Genomic DNA, 17,190 nt, shown 5'->3' with positions numbered 1-17,190 from the left:
CCGATTTGGCCACCCATGCCATTATCTGATGTACCTTTAGCCAGAGCGTCCTTATCTCGGCAATAGGCAGAACACACAGTGTGTTTGTAGGAGGGCTTGCCAGAGAGGAATGCTGGGAGAAAGGGCTGGCACAGAGGAGGGCACAGGTGGCCCAGCTCTAAGAAAGGAAGACAGAGAGAGCACCGGCCCACCAGTAGCAGGGAAGGCCCACAGGAGCCCCACAGAGGGGCACAGACATCAAGGATCATGGCTGAGAAGACCTCAGAGGAGACCCGGCTATGTAATGAGCCCATACTTCAGGATGCTTCGGTGAGTAAGCTCAGCCACCTTGTAGGGTGGGGTCAGGGTGGAACTGGCCTTTCTTTCCTACCTCAGGAGTCCTAGTCCTAATTCACAACCTAGACCTCAAGTAAAGTGGAACTGGGGCAGCAGCGGCCTGTCTCCTCAGCTTTGAGAAGCTGACGGGAAGCAGGTTCAGGAGCCAGGAGACCTCTGAGGTCACTTCTTCTTGTGGATGACTGGGGTTGATGCAGTTTTCCAAATGACATTCCATCGCAGTAACTCCCACATAAGCTAGGACTTTTCTGAGGGAGGGTTGGCCCATGTGACTGTCACAAGAATCTCAGTGGCAGTCGAGACGCAGAAGAGAGAGAAGATGGCAGGTGGCTTTTATGAGAGCACAGAACCCTATGCTTGTGCTCTTATGAACTGGGAGAGAGCTGGCGTGAACAGACAGCAGCCAGGTTGCTGGGAAGCGGAGGTTCAAGGCTTCCTTCTTCATCAAACCAGATCAGAGTTTGCTTGAGAAACAGCCTCTGAGTGGGGCTGTGGGTGGGCTTTGAAGCAGAAAGCACTATTGGAAAACAACAAAGAAGATCCCACCCCTAGCTTCCACATCCCGCCCACTTTTCTAGAGAGGAGGACAGGAATGAAATGGCCACATCCGACAGGGAGGCCACAGTTCCCTGTTCTGGCTGAGGTAGAGTCGCCTGGGATCGACCAACACAGGCACTGCTATCTAGCCAGTTCTACTTCCACAGCAGCGGCCAACCCGACTGTCTGAATTCGCCACGAGGAAATAATTACCTCTGTCGCTTGGAACGTCCGTGCCTACTTCCTGATATGCAGTCTGCCGTAGCTTTGGAGTCTTACCCTTCAGGTTACCACCACAGCTACCAAGGCAAAGAACTGTCAGAATCCTAGCTCCCAAAGTGTGCCCAGGTTCTGCTGCTTACAAGTCCCTCTTCTTGGGTCCTGTTATAGCAGGTGCTCTGTGGTGGCCTGCCACTGACAGACCTGCCCTGTGCCTCCATATTTACAAGTCATTCAGTCAAGCTAAAAACTGTCCAATGGTTTCCACCCTTTCACCTCTGCATGTAAACTTAGACAATGGTGGGCTTCTTGAGGCACTGGCTTCTGGTCCGTGCCATATCCAACCCTTTTTCTGCCCACCCAGCATCTCACTCTACAAGAAATGCATACAGGGGCCACGCACTCTTTCCACCCACTCTCTAGTCAGGCCTGCTACAGATAGCTGCTCCTCCAGCCTCTGAGCATGCCCCTTAAGTGGCACTGCCCATACTCAGAGTGGAGGCCTGGGAGGAGCGAGGAGATCAGGGCTGTGTACGCAGAGAATTTCGGTATTGCTATCAGGGTTCACAGGAACGGGGACAGGAAAGTGTGGGTCTCAGTAGAGACACGTGAGACCATATTTGGAGGGGTCAGTAGAGGGTCAGGCATGTGCCTTGGGCCGGAGACTCACCCTGTTGGTCCTGGCCAGCCACAGCCCATTGTGCACTTCTCCCTTTTTGTCTGCGCCTCTGACTCGGGAATTTAACTGGAAGTTAATATGAGGAGACATTACACTGTACCCCTGAAGGAGCAGAGCTGGGTACCTACAAATAAACCCGCTTCACTTTTTTAGGGTGTCACCTGTCACACATGAAAATGATGTTCTGACAGTCACGCTGATTAAAGTGTCAGTCGACTAGATATTTCAGTATTTGAAGGATACAGAGAATGTGTCAAAACCTCCGGAAGAGTCAAACAAATCCTTCCTGGGTGTCAAGGAAAATATTTTAAAATGGAACGGAAGTCATCCATAAGCCAGACGTGATTTTTTTTGTCCGGAAGCTGAATTATCGTTATGGCTCCTGGAAAGCCAATCTCTCCATGGTGGCTGGGGTCTGTGGGTTTGGGTGAATCAGAGGAACAAGTTGGGCACTGTTCAGCTGCATCCCTCTGTCCTCTCTGTCCCTCTAAATCGCAGGATGTCACGCCTCTCAAGTCACAATAGCACAGTAACTTGCCACCACCACACCAGACACAACTATCTAGTGCCCCTCTCTCAGCAGCCACTTCACCCGTGAGCCCAACGGGAACTCTGTGTCTGCAGAAGCATCTAAAGAACTAATTCCTATCCGATGTAAATCAGCTAAGTTCTCTCCTAAAGGTAATTGATTTAAAGACAAAAAAAACCCGGGGCTGGAGAGATGGCTCAGTGATTGAGAACACTGGCTGCTCTTTTAGAGGTTTCAAGGTTCAATTCCCAGCACCCACATGGCAGCTCACAGCTGGCTGTAACTCCAGTTCCAGGGTGTCCAACACCCTCACACAGACACAAATGCAGAAAATACACCAATGCACATAAAATAAAAATAAATCGTTAACAATGAAAAAACAAAAACAGAAACAAGAAAAACCTAGGGAAAGGGGATGTGGTCTGTCTGTACAGTGTTTGACCTAGCATGCTTAATGCCATAGATTTGATTACACAGAAAACCCAAAAAGCAGTCCCACTACGGCTCTCCTGCAGAGAGCAAGATCACATCACTAGTGCTGAGAGGGGCAGGCGAGGGGGTGGGGAGGTCGTGCTGGGCATCAGAATGAGATGGGAGACGAAGTTCTGGTGTTCTGAAGCATGTGATTATACTTTACACCATTTTGTGTATTTTTATATAAAGATCAGAGAATGGGGCTGAAGAGGTGGTTCAGATGTTAGGAGCGCTTGCAGCTCTTGCAGAGTACCTGAGTTCAGGTCCCATCTCACACAGGATGGTTATAACCATCCGTAACTACAGGTCCAGAGGACCTCTTTTGACCTCTGGGGGTACCAGGCACATATGTGGTACATATGTGTGTGTATATATATATATGTATATGTATGTATATATGTACATGTGTACATATATATATATATATATATATACAGGCAAACACTCACACACACAAAATAAAATTTAATTTTTTTTTTAAATTTCAAAATAGATGACCAGAAGAATTTGATGGTTTCCAACATGAAGATATAAATGGTGGAAGGGTCGGGGGTGCTAAGCACCCATTTGAACATTACACGTTGAACACATGTATCAAATGATCACACAGAAAATCCAAATACACCGCCACCTCCACAATAACAACAGCGTGGCCATTGTGGTAATGAGGATGGTGATGGTAGGGGCTTAATCTGAAATGTAACCAGAAGGACATTCAAGAGCTTGGTGTCACAAAATCCCTTGTCAACATAAGATGGGTGACGTCACAGATACTCAGGGTCCTCGCTGTTGTCTGTCTCTTTCCCATGCTGTGTCTATCTGGCGGTAGGTGACAATAGGCCAGATATGGGAAGTGAAAGTCAAACATGGGTTTACTGGCCCCGGCTCACAGGACTTCCCATCTGGAGTGGCATTCATCTTAAACTCCTTGGGCTCAGGGGCACCAGCCCAGGCTGAGGGTCTCTGAGGACAGAGCTGTCCTGAAGACACTCTTGAAAGGAGATGTACCCCAACAGTGTTCCTGGGTTCCTCAGCCCTGGGTACCACCTGCACAACCCCACCTCCTGTCGGTGTGGGATCTCGGCCTCATTGCCTGCAGCTGCCTGTGCCCCTCAGGTCTTCCCCCTGCCCCCGTTTTCTATGACCTCTGAAGGGGCCCCTTACCTGTCATGACTCCCAGCAGGGCCTCCAGGACAGCTTGTTCTCCTCTGAAAGTGACAACAGCCTGTACTTCACCTACAGTGGCCAGTCCAACACTCTGGAGGTCAGAGATCTCACCTATCAGGTAAGGGCCACGCCTGAGTTGAGGGGAGAGGAGTGGGCCCGTAACAGAAAGTGCAAGGAAAAGTGAGCACACCCTGTCCACCTTACGCAAACCCACCTGCAGCTGGAGGTGTGGAAAGGGGCGGAGGGTCTGGGAAGTTAAGATTCACCATTAAGGCCTTTGGGGAATGTCTCTGGAACTCCTAACCTTAAAATTCAAAATCGCTCTAAACATACATGTGTGTGTGTGTGTATGTTTATCATATACATAATATATGTGTGTGTATATAACATACGTGATATGGTTATATATGTGCTATTATATTATGTAAATATAGTATAGATAGACATACAGACAGACAGATACCATAGGGTCTAGGGTGATGACCCACTCGGTAAAATGCCTGAGGCACAAGTGTGAGGGCCTGACCTCAGATCTCCAGAACCCACAGAAGAAATCCGGGCCTGGGTGGCACATGTCTGCAGTCCCAGGGCCGAGTGGAGCCATAGAGCTCATTCAATTGTTCCAGGTTCAGCAAGAGACCAGGTCTCAAGAGTAAGGTAGAAAACAATTAAGGAAGACAGTGCCATTCGTCTCTGGCGTTCACACACACCTGTGCAAGGTGTACATACCTGCAGAAAACACACACAGTAAAACACAGTGTCTCCACATACTCTTTGTCTGGCTTCCCGCGAAGTCAACATCTTGCAAACTACATTTTAATGACCAAAACTAAGAAATTAACAACAGGTTCTTAACTAAACAACAGAGTTTATTGAAATTTCATCCTTGTACATCTATCTATCTATCTATCTATCTATCTATCTATCTATCTATCTATCTATCTATCTATCTATCTATCATCTTCTATCTGTCTATCATTTATTCATCTATCATCTATCTATCTATCTATCTATCTATCTAAAATATGTTGTCCTATTACAAATAAAACATCATGAATGAAGAGGCTACCAAGGGAGGGTCTCAGGCATGCCCTTGCAGAATCCATTGACTCCTATCCCCCCATTTCCCCAGGGGTAGACTACCTGCTACCCAAGTAGGATGGTGAACTTCAGAGTCCCAAACTGGTCTTTTTGTGGGTGTGAGTTAGAACAAAGGAAGGAACCACTTTGTAACCTTTCTCTGCTCTGCCACGCCCTGTAAACTGTGTGAGCTTGAGTAAATCCTGAATTGCGTTGAACCTGGTCTGTGAAACAGACGACAGTACCCACGCCATACACTTGCAATAAGCAGGAGACAGGATAAATGATGTAATCACTGTAATGCCTTGCAGGTGGTAAACGCTTGCTGTTTTCTGCTATTTCATGTGCTTTCTGGTCCCCTTAACTCTAGACTTGAACAGGATGGTGGGGTTTCACGGCCATGCTGGGTAGGATCTGGGTGCCTCAAGATCGCTTACGTCTTGGAAGCATGGTATCTCCTGAGACACAGGAGGGCTGAACAGAAGCTGTGGAAGCCCTCTGAACCCCTCAGCTTCCCCGGGGCCCTTCTAACCTTTCCCCACAGGTGGACGTCGCCTCTCAGGTGCCTTGGTTTGAGCAGCTGGCTCAGTTCAAGATACCTTGGCGGTCTCACAGCAACCAAGACTCCTGTGATCTGGGAATCCAGAATCTGAGCTTCAAAGTGAGGAGTGGGCAGATGCTGGCCATCATAGGAAGCTCAGGTACCAACAGAGGCAGTTGTGGGCACTGACTTTTTCCCCCTGGGACACAGAATAGCCTTTGGTCATGGGTCCCTCTGGGACAGAGTGGGAGCATCGGTCCTGGGTCAGGCAGACCTGGCCTCAAATATCACCTCCTGCACCCACTAACTCCTGGACATCACTGCTATTGTAAACCTGCGGGTGATGCTAATCTACCTGGAGCTGTAGCCATAACGTCTGTCTCCTGTTAGCCCTGGACTAAGACAGGCAGCTTCAGAACACGCTGTTCCTCCACAGCCAGACTCCGGTCATGGCCAATGACTTGGCAGAGCCTCGACTCCAATGACCCCTCCACAGTCCCAGCATAACTGCCTACCTGCAAAGAGCCAGACCATTGGGGTTGTCTCAAGCAAACACTTGCACAGGCCAAATCTGAGATTACAGAACCTTGCGGGTGTGCGGGGCTTGGAGAACAGTTCCTTTTCCTTATTATCTTCTGCCTTGCTCCCTTTCTGTCTGGAAGCATTTTAGGAAGAAGATTCTCAAATCACCTAGTCCTCCATACTTCTAGAGGGTTCTCTGTGTGCATATGCATGTGTATACACACACGTTCATTTGACAAGTGAGAACACTAAGTCAAAAGAGCTGAGTGAGTCTCCTAAAGACACAGATTTAGCTTGACTGGAATCTTGAACTTGCACTTGGTTCTTCCCGAGACTCCTTTACACGGCACTAGAGAGAGTACTTTATACCTTTTAATTAATCATTTCCAGGAGGAAAGATTACTCAACACTTCGAACATCTGTTCCAAGCTTTTACACTCTCCTGATAGAACTGTTTACTGTCTAACCAAAGATCAAATGAGCTGCGATATGTAAACGCACTTTGTAACTGAAACAACATGCACACTCATTCAGCCCCTCTCACCCTGACCCTGACCCTGTGATTCTGATCTAAACAAGGGAAAGTATTTTGGCTTAACATGTCTTTTTTGTTGTATCCGACTTTTTTGGGCATCCAGGAGACACACGAGCCATTACTTGGTCATGACAGTGAGTATTGGTGAATACTTGTCTACTTGGTGCACCAGCCAGCAGCATCCCTGGTCCATATAACAACACTCTAGCCAGCAGCATCCCTGGTTCATATAACAACTCTCTAGCCAGCAGCATCCCTGGTCCATATAATAACACTCTAGCCAGCAGCATCCCTGGTCCATATAATAACACTCTAGCCAGCAGCATCCCTGGTCCATATAACAACACTCTAGCCAGCAGCATCCCTGCTCCATATAACACTCTAGCCAGCAGCATCCCTGGTCCATATAATACTTAAGCCAGCAGCATCCCTGGTTCTTATTACAACACTCTAGCCAGCAGCATCCCTGGTCCATATAACACTCTAGCCAGCAGCATCCCTGGCCCATATAACACTCTAGCCAGCAGCATCCCTGACTTCTAATAAGGAAGGTAAACTTCAAAGAGGCTGAGCAGGAATCATATTGAATAATGACCAGGTTCAGGCTCAGCATTGCTTGGCTTCTAGATCATGTGGCTGAAATTGTTGTATCTTTCTTAGAAGGATTTATTCATTATACTTCCTGTGACTTTAAGTACTTTGGTTAGGATCACACACAGAGAATATGAATATGCATACTATCCAAAATAATAATTTTTAATAGATTCTAAAAAAAAATAGCTCCAAGCATATACCTTGTTCTGTAGAATCAGCCATACGAAAGGATTTCCCAGTTAATGTAGTTACTGCTGAGGCTATGGCAGTCACAGTATCAGGCTCTTGAGTGCCGTGGCTCTTCAGGGAATGTTTGCCCTAGGGCACCAGGCACCCCCTGCTGCAAAGGCTGCCTCTGCCTTTTGCCACAGTTTTGCTTAGGAAATGTGATCTTCCTGCCCTCTGTTTGGGATCCCTGGTACCCGTGAATGCTGGCACAGGCCCCGCACTCCCAGAGCCTGGAGTCACTGTCGAGCAGGGCTGACGCCTCTCTTTCCGGCTCCTCTTGGGGATATTTTGCTCAACCTAACTTTTCAGGAAACCTTTCAGGCACACCCGATATGTAGCCTACAAGCTGCCCCCAATTGCTGCCCCTTACACCGAGCAAGAGGATCACAAACAAAGGCCTCTGGGCTCTTGGATTTTGTAGGCAGCGTGTGACATGTGCCAAGCAAGACTTGTCATATACTGTCTGTAGGCATTTGCCTTGTTTATAAAAGAAAAAAAAAGCTATTGATTTCATAAAAGACTCCGCAGTGTCAAACCTTTCCTGAGAGGCCTGGACAGAATGTCCCCAGCTCCAAGATAGAAGGGTATTCTCCAAACTTGAGGCGGGTTCACAGCACAGTTTAAACAGTTACAGGAGAGCCAGGCGGTGGTGGCACACGTCTTTAGTCCCAGCACTTGGGAGACAGAGGGAGGCGGATCTCTGCATTTGAGCCAGCCTGGTCTACAGAGTGAATTTCAGGACAGCCAGGGCTACACAGAGAAACCCTGTCACAAAATGACTCCCAGGAAATTAGTTCTAAAGGAGTGCAAACCTCACCCAATGCTTTAGGGGACTCCCTCCAATAGAATTCCTCTTTTCCAAATGAATACACATCAAGACAATGTTCAGAGTGAATGAAGGGCTAATTTTTCTTTCTTGTTTTTTAAGACAGAAAAAAACACACTGGTTTTAAAAGTGAGAACAGGATATAGATACATTGGGAACTTATCCATCAGAGTGCTTGAAAATGACGTGCTATCTAACACCTGTTATTTTTCCCTTATATTTCTCAAAGTAGAACTAGTTTTTAAGATTTTTTTTTTGTTGTTTGGAATTTTTTGTTGGTTTGTTTGTTTTTGGAAGCAGGGTTTTCTGTGTAGCCCTGACTGTCCTGGAACTTGCTCTCTAGACCAGGCTAGTCTTCAACTCAAAAATCCACAGTCCTCTTCCTCCCAAGTGCTGGAATTAGAGGCGTGTGCCACCACCGCCACTGTACACTGTAGTCTTGAATTCTTCAAAGACAGACTACGAGTGTTCCAAATTAGTAATTTCCACAAAGCCAATTAGGAGCCAAACGATGATGAAGGATGAGATGTTGCCAAGGTTTAGTTTCCAGCCTCAAAACGCTACACTCTGCAGGGTAGTTAGCCCCAGCCTGGCTCGGGAGAAAGCCGTTGGTTAGCAACGGAAGGCCAAAGTGTAGCAGGCATAGCAATAGGCTTGTAGCAGTTGAGACTCCAGCCTTCTTCTATCTGAAAGTGTCCGTCCCCCATCCCCCATGTCTGCTCAAGCTGACTGCAGAAGAAAAGCCTGAGGTACACCTACAGGAATCTAGTAAGAGTGTCCATTTCCCCGAAGCGGGGTTGCTTCTGTAGAGCCGTCCTGGTGCTTGGAGAGCGTGGGGGGCGTAGTAGCTGGCAAGCTGGCCCTGCAGAACCTCTGCCCTCAGGGATGTCTCTGGCTTTGCAGGCTGTGGGAGAGCCTCACTACTAGATGTGATCACGGGCAGAGACCACGGTGGCAAGATGAAATCGGGACAGATCTGGATCAATGGGCAACCCAGCACGCCCCAGCTGGTGCGGAAATGTGTGGCGCACGTGCGCCAGCATGACCAGCTGCTCCCTAACCTGACTGTCAGAGAAACGCTGGCTTTCGTTGCCCAGATGCGCCTGCCCAGGAGCTTCTCTCAGGCCCAGCGTGACAAAAGGGTAACCAGTTGGCGATCCTTGGTGGCTGAGACTTCCCTGCTTTGCCAGAAGACCCAGCCCGGTTGGAATTTAACCAACCCATCTTACACGCCAATGTACTTAGCCCCATGAGTTTCCTTTCTGGACCTTGTCAAATGGGTGATAAGTGTGCGTTTATTTGTGTGAGGGTTTTCGGGTGCTTCGTGTGAGTTGTGGGGGGCGGGGGAGGCTAATTATGTGGCTTCTGGTTCCCAATCCACAGCCTGTGCTCTCCAGGCTGAATCTACTCCGAACCTAGGGACATAACAGTGGGGGCGGATATGCTGCTGGGGAAATAAAGTGTAGCCCTGGAAGCCTGTATGCTAAGCCTGTCTCCCTCAGGTAGAGGACGTGATTGCAGAGCTGCGGCTGAGGCAGTGCGCCAACACCCGCGTGGGTAACACCTATGTGCGTGGGGTGTCTGGGGGTGAACGCCGGAGAGTGAGCATCGGGGTGCAGCTTCTGTGGAACCCAGGTGAGGCTGGAAGCCAGAGGGGAGGGGCCCTGAGACAGCATCTTGCCTGTCATCGGGCCTCACGGTGCAATGTCCGCAGGAATTCTCATTCTGGATGAACCCACTTCCGGCCTTGACAGCTTCACTGCCCACAACCTGGTGAGAACCCTGTCCCGCCTGGCCAAAGGCAACAGGCTGGTGCTCATCTCCCTCCACCAGCCTCGCTCTGACATCTTCAGGCTGTTTGACCTGGTCCTTCTGATGACATCCGGCACCCCTATCTACCTGGGGGCCGCGCAACACATGGTGCAGTACTTCACAGAAATTGGCTACCCTTGTCCTCGCTACAGCAACCCTGCCGATTTCTACGGTGAGTGAGCGAGGCCAGTGGTCTGTAGCCTGGTGCACAACCATTTGCCGTCACCCCTCCCCCAAGCAAAAGAAAAGAAAACGAAACCATCGAACAAAATAAAACAAAATGCTTACTGGAAAGATGCAGGGGAGACACTGTTCCACATGCCTCCGGTGAGGAGGACCCAGGACAGAGTGTTAGCATTCCAAGGAGAAACGGGTCACTTTGCCAGGATCAAGAGCAAGGCATGAATATGGCAATCTTCTGACTAATTGCCCCTCTGTGCAGGACAGGTTAGGAAGCGGTAGAGATTTGCAGGTGGGTGGGGTGGAGGTATAATTCAGGAAGTCTTGGATCAGTTTGTATGGTCGTGGTCTTTATGCAGTCCGCAGGAAACAGTATATATATATATATATATATATATATATATATATATATATATATATGCCCGTGTGTGCCACAGAGGCGGGCAGCATAGAAAGAAGGATCCGGGGCAGTGGGTCTCTGAATACAGACTGCTTATTTGGTCACTGCCTTACCTTTCTCTGGGGTCCCAGGCACTCAATAGTCCGTTAAGAGTGCTACAAACCACTTCATTCATGGGAGCAATGATCTTTTCAGGACACCTGCCAGTAAACACACCCCCCCAAGAGAGCTGAGGAATAAACAGCCTGGGTGGACAAGTGACCTCTGTACCAGAGCCTGGGCAGGCAGCAGCTATAACCAATACCCTAGATGACCAAGAACCCCAACTTATTCCTAGGATGGCAATGTATGCACCTTCATGGTGTCTCCAAGGTCAGCTCCGTCTTTGCATACGACCTGTGGAACCTCGCCCCTGGCCTGCTGTGTTCTAGCAGGGCTGCAGGGGCAGACCAGAGCTCCCCCAGGTGTACCTGGCCCCAAACCTTGACTCCTAGCCGTGCCACCCACACAGCCATCCCAGCATCCTCAGCTACCCAGGACGAAAGGTCATTCCCCTAGCTCTCTGCCCTGTCCTATGAACTCATGCCCTCAATGAATTCGCAGAGAGGTCAACTCTCCTACCCATGCACCAGTTGCCATCCTGACTTCTTACCCATGTGTCACGCTCTGACCGGTGTCCTCAGATAAGGGGGCAGAGGACAGCTGTCAACCTGGATACCAGGGAAGTATGAAGTGAACCTGGAAGGGCTACCCCAAACCTAGTGCCCATGGAAGACTTGAAAATGTCTCCTTCTCTTATTATTTGGAGTGAGCAGGGCTAGGTCCTTGTCTACTAGGCCCGGGGCGGGTGGCTGTCATTGATCTAGGATGCAGGAGCTTCTCACATGGAGCCCAAGCTGCCCAGCAAATGTGACATTTGAGCTCTAGGCTGCTCCGACGGAACCTGCATGATTCATAGTGACCCTCCCACAAATGTTCTTTTCTTGTGAAGTGTAATGAAAGCAGGCTGGTCCTGGCTGTGACTGATGGATCTGGCTCTTTCTGGTACTGCAGAGACATTGGAGGGAGGGCAGAACCTCATGAGAAGAGGGCTGCAGGATGGGTCTGCCACCCAGAGAGTAGCATCTTCTCAGGTTCAAAAGGTCGCTCCCAGTGACCTTGCTCCCCAACTGGGTGGGCTGCCCTAAATTCCCTTGGGGAAGAGCTTAACACGGGCAGTGTGACCACTGAACTTGGCTAGTCCCCAGTAAAATTATGACTTTATGATAACAGGTAAATATATGTACAGCTGGACTTAGGCCCGTTTTATACCTATGATGAGGCCCTTGGCCCCAAGGGCACCTGCCCACTCCAGAAATGTCCCTGGGATAAATAAGCCTTGGTGTGGGACTGGGGCCTGGGACCAGGGCCTCTGCTTTTGGCCACTTCCTGCTCTGTGGCTCACCTGTGGCATCTGCTTATGTGGTCGGATCTGGCAGAGCAAGGGAAGCAGGTTTCTCTGCCTCTCTGCTCTGACCATTGCATCCGAGTTCCTTCTCAGAGGGTGGGAGAGCTGAGCTGCCAGGGACGAGGCTGTCTATGGCCTTACGTCTTCTGCTTACAGTGGACTTGACTAGCATTGACAGGCGCAGCAAAGAACAGGAAGCGGCCACCATGGAAAAGGCTCGGTCACTTGCAGCCTTGTTCCTAGAAAAAGTGCGAGGCTTCGATGACTTTCTGTGGAAAACAGAGACGAAGGAACTCAACACGGGTACCTACACAGTCAGGTACAGTGGGTCAACTGCCTGAGTGGAAAGCTCTCTGTGGTGAGCCCCCAACCTGATCACACACTGTTTCTCAACAGCCAGACCCTCCCACAGGACGCGGACTGTAGAGCTACTGCTAAGCTGCCCAGAACGATACAACAGTTTACCACCCTGATCCGGTAAACATCTCTCTTTTCTCTCCCTGCTTGCCCATTCCTCTGAGGAGCAAGTGAGGGAGCAAGCAGTGAAACTGTGTGAAAGCCAGCATCCCTAAGACCCAAGTGTGACATGGAGCACTCCTGATAATCTTACTGTCTAAACAAAAGCAAAATCGCATTAGTGGTAATCATTACAGAAACAGCCACGTAAGAAACTCAGACCCGGGAAGGGCAGAGTTCCCACTGTCCCCCGCTCAATGAAAGCTTGAAATCAAGGTGCACCTACCACAGCTGTCTTTCTGGGGGTCTGCACACACAGACATGGGAGCGGGTTCATGCATTGTTTAGGAGCCAAACATTGTTTAGTCAAACCAAGAATCATTTTCTACCTCAACTCTGAATAGAGTACTGTCTGTGGCTTAGCCTCTCGTACAGTCCAGTCTGTTTGGATGGTCTCTTTGCTGGGAGGCTTTCACCATCATGAGACACACTGCGGCCAACATCTGTATGACATATTTGATGATTCCCTGTAGTAAACGTTTTACTGCTGATAAAAGTCATCATTCACCATGTATGATGGTTCTTGTCTGAGATGCCAGTTCTGGGGAGCACGTGAGACAAGAGCATCTCACGTTTAAGGCCACCCTGGACTATACAGCCACAGACCTTGACTCAAACCCAAAACAAGAAGGATGCCTCCCATAGGATAATCCTATATTCAGTGCCCACTTCTGTCGGTTTTCTTCCTTAGTTGTCATGGACACTCTATGGTGGACATTACAGTCCACATTCTACACATGAGGAAATCAGGTTTCTGGCAATGAGAGGACCCTCCTAAGGTCGCACAGCTCTGTATGTTGTTCCTTTGATACTTCTTTTTCCTTTCTTTCTTTAAAAGTCGTCAGATTTCCAATGACTTCCGAGACCTGCCCACCCTGCTCATCCACGGGACGGAAGCCTGCCTGATGTCCCTCATCATCGGGTTCCTTTTCTATGGCCATGATATCAAGCCGCTCTTCTTCATGGACACAGCAGCCCTGCTGTTCATGATAGGAGCACTCATCCCTTTCAATGTCATTCTGGATGTCGTCTCCAAATGTGAGTGCCACCTGCTCTCCTCAGCAGACTGTGGCGTAGCTGGACAGAGGGCATCAGCTTCCCCTGCACTGGTCTGAGGCTGATGCCTGTGCTTCTCCCAGTGCCTTGGGGACAATGTCTTTATGGAACTATTTCATCATGCTTGTGTGATAAATACAGCAGTTGTTTTGAAAGTTTTCATGTTAATATTAGCATGCAAACCAAGGTGTCTTAACTGTTCCCGTCTGAACAGGATTTACGTGTGGCAGTGACTTGCTGTAGGTGCGGACCACCTGGAGTGGGATGTCTTCACCATGCCTGTTATTTACAAAGCATATGAACAAATTCGGAGAGCATAACTAGTCTTCCCCCAAGTGCTGGGGATTAAGCCTATAGCTCTGTGCATGCTGGGCAAGTGTTCTGCCACTGAAGAACACACCAGCTTCATATCACTGATTTCAATGATACATTACCAGAGACAGATGGCATTCTGAGAGACGCAACATCAGTAATACTATAGGTGATTTCTACTCACTCATTCCCTTCTCCTCCCCATCTTTAGGTCATTCGGAGAGATCAATGCTGTACTATGAGCTGGAAGATGGACTGTACACTGCTGGTCCATATTTCTTTGCAAAGGTCAGGGCGGATAGCAAGTGCTTCCGGGCATTGCAAAAAAGGGTTTTGTGAAAACACCCCGCCAAATAGTCTCTGTGGCAGCAGATATCGAATTCTCTAGAAGAGCTTCAGAGACTTACTAGTCGTTACATGATCCACAGAAAGGCTGGGGCTGAGAAGCAGAAACGATATGTTTCTGGGTAGCCAGAACCAAGAGAGAAAGAAGTGGGCAACACCAAGCAATACTTTCTATCTCCAGAGCCCCTGAGCAAGCTGGGCAGGTGTTTCCAGGAAGAGGCTCAGAGAAGTCACATGACTCTCCTAAAGCCACAGAGCTGCCAGGTCTGGGCAGGAAAGGTGAAGAATTGAGCCAGGTCTTAGCAGAGTTTATATGTCAACTGCCTCCATGGAGCACAGCTCTGGAATACTCCTGCAGCAGAAACCCAGGGAGAGGTCAGGTTCATGGGTCTTTATCTGCCACCCCCTTCTTCCCTGAGAAGAAGCCCTGACACCCTAGGAGCTGCCGCTACTTAAACATCTTAGGATAACGGCAAACGTGGGTGTTGGCTCCATATTCCAGCAAGGGCTGTGCTTTGCAGGTCCTCGGAGAACTGCCTGAGCACTGTGCCTATGTCATCATCTATGGGATGCCTATCTACTGGCTGACCAACCTGCGGCCAGTCCCTGAGCTCTTCTTCCTGCACTTCATGCTTCTGTGGCTGGTGGTCTTCTGCTGCAGGACCATGGCCCTGGCTGCCTCCGCCTTGCTGCCCACCTTCCACATGTCCTCCTTCTTCTGCAATGCCCTCTACAACTCCTTCTATCTAACTGCGGGCTTCATGATAAACTTGGACAACCTGTGGACAGGTGAGACCTGTGCCTGTTTGCGGGCTTCATGATAAACTTGGACAACCTGTGGGGAGGTGAGACGTGCTCTCCTTTGCCTGGCCAAGCCTCTGTGGCTGGTTAAATCCTCATTGAGAGATGGAAGTCCATCGTTAGGTGTCTCTCTATGCCTTTGCCAGCTGCACTGCAGGCTGTGGGATAGACGACACTTTCCACAGCCTCACACATACCCAAAAGTCACCCTGACTCGGTCCCTCACCACATCCACCAGTGTGATCCAGGCCTGGAGTATCCCCTTGGTTTTAACATGGCTCTGGCCCTCATCATTGAACCCTGGGCCAACAAAAGAGTCTGCTCTCCCGCTGGCCTTCGCAGTGTTCAGAAAGGCAGAGTGAGCTTTCTGAGGGACAAGTCCCTGTCCCTCTTTTGTCCAAGGCCTCTCAGAGCTGCTGGCTCTCTGATGTCCCCGTGCACCCCCCTTCCCAGCTCTTGTGAAGCCGCTCACTGTGAAGCCTATGGGGCCTCTTTTCCACATTCACCATTGCCACCACTGGCTCCTCAGCTAGCCTTTCCTAACATCTGGGCGAGGGCTTGCATCTTCCTCCTCTCCCAGCAGAGTGTTCCCCAGGCTCAGGATCCTCATCTCCCAGCAGAGTGCTCCCCAGGCTCAGGATCCTCCTCTTCCAGCAGAGTGCTCCCCAAACTCAGGATCGTCCTCTCTCAGCAAAGTGCTTCCCAGGCTCAGAATCCTCCTCTCCCAGCAGAGTGCTCCCCAGGCTCAGGATCCTCCTCTTCCAGCAGGTGCTCCCCAGGCTCAGGATCTTCCTCTCCCAGTAGAGTGCTCCCCAGGCTCAGGATCTTCCTCTCCCAGTAGAGTGCTCCCCAGGCCCAGGATCTTCCTCTCCCAGTAGAGTGCTCCCTAGGCTCAGCATCCTCCTCTCCCAGCAGAGTGTTCCCCAGGCTCAGGGTCTCTGGTGTGGGGCTGGTTGAGTATACGCAGCATAATGAAATGGCTGTCTAGAACTGGTCAGGAACAAGCATGTGAGTCACCCCTCCTTGGCCTCATCAGCACACTGTCGTCGCCCCCCCCCCCAGCCACAGACATTACTCCTTGGCCCCCTTGTCTCTTTGTCCCTTGGTCCTCAGAGAACTCTTCTCCTGGCTCCAGCCAGCGTGACTCCTCTCTCCAGGAGTGGTTGGAGACTTAGCAGGGCAGTCAGAAATGTCAGCAGAGACAGTGTAAATAACCAAGCTCTTGCTGTCTGTCTTTAGTACCGGCATGGATTTCCAAACTGTCCTTCCTCCGCTGGTGTTTCTCGGGGCTAATGCAAATTCAATTTAATGGATACCCTTACACAGTGCAGGTCGGCAACCACACCTTCACAGTTCCCGGAGAAAAGGTAAGTAATGAAGACTGGGAATTTCCAATTCAAGGGCTCCTGAGAGGCCAGCATCCTTGGGAGTTCACCATGTGTTTGTGTCCGCAGATGGTCGATATCATGGACCTGAACTCGCACCCACTCTATGCTATCTACCTCATCGTCATTGGCATCAGCTGTGGCTTCCTGTTCCTGTACTATCTGTCCTTAAAGTTCATCAAACAGAAGTCAGTTCAAGACTGGTGATGCTCCCGTTGGTGGGACCCTTCTCCCAGGGCTGACCGCCTCCCAAGGAGCCCTACTGACACCAGTGAGGACAAAGATTACTTAGATCTCTGCAGCATGCGCCCCTTGGTGCTGCAGTGGCACAGGTCAGCCACAGGATGGCAGTAGAATAAAGACAGTTGAAAGGAATTTTTTTTTATCACTGGCCTGGGCTTGTGATGGGAGAAAAAAATGGGGACTTGGTGGCACCTGCAATGTTGCTCATTTATGTTCGTTGGTTATATCTTTATATAAACAACCCAGTATGGAATGGGAGCCAGTTAGATATAAATTGAGTGGCCAGGCTATGCAGAAATTTCTGGAACCCAGAAAGAACAGTGGTTTAATAGTAAAATGTTCAGCTTTATCTCCCACCATCCTCATACCCTATGTTAAGCCATTCCCACTACAGAAGGTGACCTAAAACAGACTAGCAAAATGCCA

General features: G+C 49.6%; 1 protein-coding gene across 2 annotated transcripts; it reads left to right on the top strand.

The window, feature by feature from the left end:
• The first annotated feature begins 246 nt into the window (after window positions 1–246).
• On the top strand, window positions 247–16,728 carry Abcg8 (ATP binding cassette subfamily G member 8). 2 transcript variants are annotated; one of them, XM_057784681.1, is made up of 13 exons: window positions 247–309; window positions 3,958–4,059; window positions 5,566–5,722; window positions 9,171–9,409; window positions 9,770–9,902; window positions 9,982–10,251; window positions 12,263–12,425; window positions 12,503–12,583; window positions 13,461–13,660; window positions 14,202–14,278; window positions 14,857–15,124; window positions 16,376–16,503; window positions 16,591–16,728. In XM_057784681.1, the coding sequence occupies exons 1-13, from the start codon at window positions 247–249 to the stop codon at window positions 16,726–16,728; spliced, it is 2,019 nt and encodes a 672-aa protein (XP_057640664.1). The 2 variants fall into 2 exon arrangements, with proteins under 2 accessions (XP_057640664.1, XP_057640655.1); XM_057784672.1 differs by having other exon boundaries at window positions 3,955–4,059.
• Window positions 16,729–17,190: the final 462 nt, after the last annotated feature.

This window comes from Chionomys nivalis, chromosome 1 (assembly GCF_950005125.1).
Source record: "Chionomys nivalis chromosome 1, mChiNiv1.1, whole genome shotgun sequence".
In the NCBI taxonomy this organism is placed as follows: Eukaryota; Metazoa; Chordata; class Mammalia; order Rodentia; family Cricetidae; genus Chionomys; species Chionomys nivalis.
Note: the sequence above shows the minus strand (reverse complement) of the source record. Positions and strands in the feature narration are given on the sequence as shown.